A 7,655-nucleotide genomic window follows, 5' to 3' on the forward strand; every position below is an offset into this window, starting at 1 on the left:
TCATCGCCATCGTATGACTCATAAAACTCAGTAAGTCGCAAGATGAGACTCATGTTGTCTCGTTCAAGAGTCCATGTCTCAGTTAACGACTTGAATTTCCTCGATCATGACGTGATAATCACGAGTCGCAGAGTCGTATGACCTTGTGACTTGCGAGGGCATTTTGGCAATAACTTTTTTTGAGGGCGAATCGTTATATATAGTTGGTAAAATGGGTGTTTTAGTCAATAGACATATATATTGTTATATGTAAGTTGTTATAGTGACATGCTATAATGAAACGAGGAAACGAACTGGGACTGCTTCGCTAGGCCTGGGAAATGGAATGGGTTTAAAAAAAATGAAAAAGATACTAATAGTTTCGTTACTTGAAAAAAAAAGTTGAGTAGGCTCAAAAAAGACAATAATATCCTTGTTACTGTTCGCACCGATGATGATAATTATATATAGGTATAGTTTGCTAGAACCGCTTAGATGGGCCCAAGAGACATAAAAAAAAGATTACAGCGGACGAGATAGTTACCGTTGTACAAAACTATATGTTTCCCGTTTTATTATATGACCCGTACTGTGCATAACAAAATTATAAAAAATTCAGTTAAACCGATCAAATCCGCAAAATTTAATTTTCTATAATTTAACAATCAAACTCGCATACTTTAATTTTTAAAATGTTTAAAAAAAATTATTAAAAAAGTCAATATTTTTTTATTTTTTTGAACGGCGATTTAATAATTTTTTTTAATAACTTTTTTTTTTGAAAGGCAAAAAAAAAAAGTCAATAATAACTACAGGGGCGAATCTAATATAGGTTCAGTGTTGGCACGAGACACTATTGAAATACGCGATGTGGTGAAAAAAATTTGAATTTTTAACTAGTAACAACCACTGAATACTGTACATTTTTTTAGTGATACCATTGAAATAAGACATCTAGTAAAAAAATTTAGGAGTTTTAACCGATGATATCAGTGACTACCAATCCTAGATCCTCCACGGCCTATCTATTGACGTTAATAACATAGAATAAGGTTATTGTTAAAATTACAAATTAATAAAATAAATGTAAAAAATTTAAAACTTCAGAAAAGAAAAAATACATAACTTGAGTTCTTGACGTTGAAAACTGAAAAAAAATGTCACGTGACTTTCACATGATAGGTATTTAATGTCACATCATTGTGAATAAAAGACACAAAGGATACGAGTCAAAAGCCAAAAAAAGGTCGTATCGCTCCCACTTTGTATGGGTGAAATTGTAAATTTATCTATAGTTATAGTTGAAAGGATATGTCGCGTCTGTGAGTAAAAATACCACTTTCTCCAGGTAAGGTAAACTCATGACGTTTTTTCTTGGATCTGAATCTGAACAACTATCTTCATCTTCTTCAACATCGAGATCTGGATCTGAACAACCATCTTCATCTTCTTAACAACCATCTTCATCGTTATTCGATCTGGATCTTAGCAACCATCTTCATTTTCTTCAAGATCGACATCTGGATCCGAACAACCACCATCGCACCATCTCTTCACTACAATCTGTTTTCCAAACTGGATCTGGTACTCATTTTATGATGTAAAACGGCTCTCTCCCATGACGCTCTCTCCTTCATGTCTGTTCATCTTCTTCTTGGTTAGAAACCCTAATCTAAACATTCTGCTTTCGATTTTTTGATTCTAATTTCTGTTTTTGTTTTCTTCTTCTACGTGCTATTCTATTTGAAATACTCTTTTATCATGTCAAACATACCGACATCCCCTTTTACACCAAAAGCATCGAACAACCAATCCCAGTCGAAACAATCTTTCTTTGCTGATAACAAGCATATCCGATATCAGCCTATCAATCAGGGTATTTGGGTTAAAATTGATCATAATAAGCAAAACTCACCTTCAAAAAACCCTAACCCTAATTACAATAACCAGCAGAATCCAACCCACCTTGTCCGATCCAAATCTGGTCTCTATCATCACTCGACAAGGTTAAACTCATCCTACAATCAATTATACAACAACTTCAAAATACGGGAATCAGCCACCAACCTTATCAATCGTTATGGCAAGCCTTTTCCAGATGCGAATAATTCTAAAACAAATCAATTGCCAAAACCGATCGACAAGTCTAGAATTACTTCATACCTCTTCCACAACTTTCCCGAACACTGGTGTTCAACGGACTTATGGGATGTTTTCAAAAAATATGGCAATATCCACGAGGTTTACATCCCCAGGAAGACCTTAAAAAACGGAAGGAAGTTTGGTTTTGTTAGATTCTTAGACGTTCCAGATTACCACAAAGATTCTCTTGCGAGGAGACTAAGTCTCATTGTTGCGGGTGACAATTTACTCAAAGTATACAAGGCCCGTGATCCCGAAGGAAAGAAACAAGCTCCACAGCCTAACAATGCAAAATCGGGTTCTAGGAACAATGTTAAGGTTGCATTTAACTCACCTGTAGACGAAAGGAATTTCAAAGAAGTGGTCCTAAACAAGCAGGCTACAAACTACGGCATCCCCTCGATTAAGGTAAATTCTAATGATGATCTTATCCAAATACTTGGTCAAGCGGTTATTGCCAAAGTTAAAGATCTTGAATTCCTTGAATATTTTAATGAAATATGTGAAAGTGAAAACCTTGGTGGGTTTACTATCAAATACCTGGGCGGGCATGATCTAATGCTTATATTTGAGGAACCCAACCCGGCCCTAGACTTGATTAACAATTCGGAACACCCATTATGGAAATGGCTTGAAGATATAAACCCATGGGATCCCGAAATTTACAAAACCTCTGGTAGACTTGTTTATGTTAACATATTCGGGGTACCTATTACTTGTTGGTTAGAATCCACATTCATTGACTTAGCAAAAAATTGGGGCGAGGTAATTGAAACGTTTAATTGCTCTATAACCAATGAGAACAACCAAGATTTATCGCATGGCTCGGTAATTATCAAAACAAACAATTTCTCACCGATAAACGGCCAAGTTATTATCAACCCCGGTGACGTCAATCAATCTAAGGCTTACATCATTGAAGTTCAAAACTTTTCTATGTTTAACACTTATGGTGATATCGATAATTCGTCGAATTGGGATGATGAAATTCTTTCGGACGATCACATTTCTGACGAAGAGTCCCACTTGGATTGTGAAAATCGAGTTGAAGGAAACGCTGAAAAGACCACCCGTAACAACAACCACGATCCCACGCCTCCTCACCAAACCTCCTCTAATTCCTCTAAACGAATGGATACTCGTCCCTTTAATAATAATGCCGATAACCAATCTCTCCAATCTCCTAGCATATCGAAACCCATCAACCACTTTGACACCACAAACCCTCACACCCATAATCCTTCCAATCCCGAAACTGTTTTAAATAATACTAGCTCTACAAAAGAAACTAGCCCATCGAATGAAACTGATCCAATTGAACCACCTCCTATTCCTGATTTTAATACTGCAAGGCCATATAATACCACCTCATATCAACCAAAACCAAAAACCATCCCTTTGGAGTCCACTGTAATCACGCAGCCCATTACCACCAATACCCCCCCAAGCCCACCAAGAGAGGATACCCTTGCAATCCCGCAGCCCAACACTGTTATTAACGGCCCATCGAATCATGTAAATGATACCCCTGTTACACCTAGCCACATCTCGGGTAAATCTAATATGGACAGCTCACCTCAACACATTCTAACAAATGATTTATGCTCACCAATAGTGACACAAGAACATGCAGATTCTGTTCCCGAAACCCTCCCTCACCATACCACAAACGACACCCCCTGTACTACCCCTTTAAACCCTCAATCCAACTCTCCATTAAATTTTATGCCTGCCCCTAACGCTACACAACAAACAAATTCCGATCCTTTCAACCTCGAACCTTTACTTTATACGGGTAAAGAAATTTCTAAAAAGAGAAAAATTTCTAGCACCATCGCCAAACCTATCATTAAGTCAAAAAACACCTCTCAAAACCCAGATTTTAAAAGACCTAGATCCAATATGCTTTACATCAAACATCTAGCTAGAAGTGGCCAAAAGCTTAGAATCTCTCAACTGGCTAAACGTTGTAAGTCCTCGTCTAACGGTGGTGGTAGCACATCCTACTTCTCGAAGGGATCTCATATGGACATGGTACATAACAAAAAGACTAAAAAGACAGGTTCTACCTCTAGCAAAAGCTTGGATACGTTCGAATTCGGGAAAAGCATCGGGATTCGTCGCAACAACCCATGAATCCACCTCCGTCACATCGATTCTGTAAGTTTTTTCTCATGTGTACGATTTCTCTTAATATTCGGGGTATTGGACAAACGGGTAAAATAAGCTGGCTTAAACGTATTTGCTATAAAGAAAAACCATCAATTCTAGGCCTCCAGGAAACCAAATGCGGCCAAACACGTGACAACACCATTGAATCTTTCTGGGGTAATTCTGATTTTAAATTCGTCCAAAAGGATTCGGATGGTGCTTCCGGAGGTATCCTAACTATTTGGGATACTAATATCTTTTCGTTCAACTATGCTATTGAGGGTGAATTCTTTCTTGCAATTTGTGGCACGTGGGCGGGTCATGACTCTGAAATTGCCTTCATTAATGTTTATGGCCCCCATTCCCATTCAAAAAAACTTAGACTTTGGAGCGAACTCTCATCCCTTACTAACTCCCTTAATATCCCACACATTGTTTTTGGTGACTTCAACGAAGTAAGAAACAAAACAGAACGCATGAACACAGAGTATAATCAAAATTGGGCAGATAATTTTAATAACTTTATAAATAACTCTGGATTAATTGATCTTCCTTTAGGCGGTAAAAGGTTCACAAGGATTTGTGAAAAAACAATGAAGTTTAGTAAACTTGACCGATTCCTCATTTCCGATGGCATCTTCACTATCTGGCCCAACACATCCTCCAAAACTCTTGATCGGGACCTTTCTGACCACTGTCCCATTATCCTAAGAAATAACCTCCTCGATTCTGGCCCTAAGCCAATACGTGTCTTTGACACATGGCTAGATTTAAAAGATGCCGACACCATCATAGAAAAGGCTTGGTTGATCCCAATTAGTGGGAATAGGCCTGACTGCATTTTCCGTAACAAACTAAAAAACGTTAAATTAGAACTTAAAAAACATAGTAATCAACTTGATAACTTAGACTCCCAAATACGTGATCATCTTACTGAATGTAATAATTGGGAACAAACCGCCGAAACTAGACCTTTATCCGAAACTGAAAAACAAAAATGGATCGATGAAAAAATGCATCACATCGTCAAAGAAAAAAAGAAAACAAACATGCTTAAACAAAAATCTAGAATCAAATGGGCGCTTGAGGGTGATGAAAATTCGAAATACTTTCATAACTATATCAAAAGAAGAACAAGTAAAAACAACATCCACGGGCTTTCAATTAATGGTACATGGACTGAAGATCCTAATCTAATAAAACAAGAAACATATTCCTATTTTAACAACATCTTCCGATCCAAACACTTACGTGACGAATGCCCTTTCGATCATGTTTCACATCTTGAATACATTTCTTCCTTGGACAATCAACTCCTAGAAGCTAAATTTAACGAAGAAGAAATATGGGAAGCCATATGTAATTGCGATAGCTCTAAAGCTCCTGGGCCGGACGGTTTCAACATGAGATTCTTTAAAAAACATTGGGAACTGATTAAAACCGACCTCATTAAATCTCTAGATTGGTTCTGGGAAAACTCAGAAATCTCCAAAGGATGTAATGCATCTTTCTTCACATTAGTCCCGAAAAAACCCAACCCAATCGGATTAAATGAATATCGCCCAATCTGTCTAATAGGTAGCTACTATAAAATTCTCACCAAAATACTCTCCAATCGCCTTGCCATGGTCATTCATAAAATCATTGGTAGTGAACAAACAGCTTTCCTCAAAGGTCGAAATATCCTAGATAGTGTTCTAATTGCAAACGAAATAATTGATGAATTAAAACGTAAAAAACAAAAAGGTTTAATCTTTAAAGTTGACTTCGAAAAGGCATTTGACTGCATTGAGTGGGACTTTCTATTTAAAACCATGCACTTCATGGGTTTTGGTCCAAAATGGATTGGTTTCATTCGGGCATGCCTTTGGTCATCATCTATTTCTGTACTAATCAATGGCTCTCCCACCAAAGAATTTTCCCCTGAAAGGGGAATTCGACAAGGTGACCCCATTTCGCCATTCCTGTTCATCATTGTTGCTGAAGGTCTTAACATACTTGTCAAAAGAGCATTAGCCAATGGTCATTTGCAAGGATTAAAGATCGGACATGACAATCTCAATATTACACACCTCCAATATGCTGATGATACAATCTTCTTCGGCGAATGGAATAAAAGAAACGCCAAATATATCTCCAAACTACTAAAATGTTTTGAAAATATTTCAGGCCTCAAAGTTAACTTCCGTAAAAGCAAACTTTACGGTATAGGTACATCTACGATCGAAACCGAACAAATGGCTTGCTACATGAACTGCTCTGCGGGTCATACCCCGTTCTCCTATCTTGGACTTCCTATTGGTGTACCCACATCTCACGCCTCCTCGTGGCAGCCGATCGTTGAGAAATTCGACAAAAGGCTTTCAGATTGGGCTGCTAAGTCTATTTCTTTCGGAGGTCGACTTACGACCATCAAATCAATTCTTAGTAGTATCCCATTATACTACTTCTCCTTATTTCATGCACCATCCGCTATCCTTAAGGTACTTGAATCTAAAAGACGGAAATTCTTCTGGGGAGGATCTTCAAACGATAATAAAATTAATTGGATCAAATGGGACCAAATAATTTTGCCATACGATTGTGGGGGTTTAAACGTGGGGTCCCTCTTTGCTAAAAACATATCACTACTTTGTAAATGGTGGTGGCGTTTTAAAAACGAAGATAATGCATTATGGGTAAAAATAATCAAAAGCATTTATGGGCCGGGGGGAGGGTTGGATACTAACTTTTTATGCAGGAACATTTCAGGTCGCACCATTTGGAAAGAGATTATTAAAGCTGGAAAAGTTGCTGACAATATAGGCACAACCTTCACATCCTCGATTTCAAAGCGCATAGGAAATGGCACATCAATAAGCTTCTGGCATGATATATGGATCGGATCTGAGTGCTTAAAAGATACATTTCATAGACTATTCATGTTGGAATCCCGCAAAGAAGCAACTGTTGCTGATAGAATAATGAACGTTAACTCTACCTCGATCGGTAATTGGGATTGGTCCCGCCCTCCTAGTGGTCGTGCAAAGGATTATCTCACGGAGCTCAACAACCTAATAACATCTGTTATTATTTCAGATCGCCCCGACTCATGGAAATGTTCCCTTGACACATCCGGCATCTACACTTCAGCAGCACTGTCAAATCTGATCAATAAGCTTAAATACGGCACAAACTCTAGAAACCTTTCACTACCTCAAAACAAATTCGTTCCACAAAAGATATTCATTTTCTCATGGAGGGCCGTTCAACAAAAAATCCCGGTTAGAAGCGAACTCGATAAAAAAGGAATTGACCTTCACACCATCTTATGTCCCTTATGTGAGCACCAAATTGAAACCATTGATCACGCGTTGTTAAATTGTCAAAAAGTATCTTCAATA

General features: G+C 37.8%; 1 protein-coding gene across 2 annotated transcripts; it reads left to right on the plus strand.

Moving 5' to 3' along the window:
- Positions 1-1,409: 1,409 nt before the first annotated feature.
- LOC139886605 (uncharacterized) lies at positions 1,410-7,140 on the plus strand. Of its 2 annotated transcripts, none has more exons than XM_071870467.1 (2): positions 1,410-4,281; positions 7,024-7,140. In XM_071870467.1, exon 1 carries the CDS (start codon positions 1,741-1,743, stop codon positions 4,255-4,257), a length of 2,517 nt encoding a protein of 838 aa, XP_071726568.1. In that variant the 5' UTR covers positions 1,410-1,740; the 3' UTR covers positions 4,258-4,281; positions 7,024-7,140. The 2 variants fall into 2 exon arrangements, with proteins under 2 accessions (XP_071726568.1, XP_071726567.1); XM_071870466.1 differs by having other exon boundaries at positions 1,411-4,281; positions 7,013-7,139.
- Positions 7,141-7,655: the final 515 nt, after the last annotated feature.

Source organism: Rutidosis leptorrhynchoides, chromosome 1 (assembly GCF_046630445.1).
Source record: "Rutidosis leptorrhynchoides isolate AG116_Rl617_1_P2 chromosome 1, CSIRO_AGI_Rlap_v1, whole genome shotgun sequence".
NCBI lineage: Eukaryota > Viridiplantae > Streptophyta > Magnoliopsida > Asterales > Asteraceae > Rutidosis > Rutidosis leptorrhynchoides.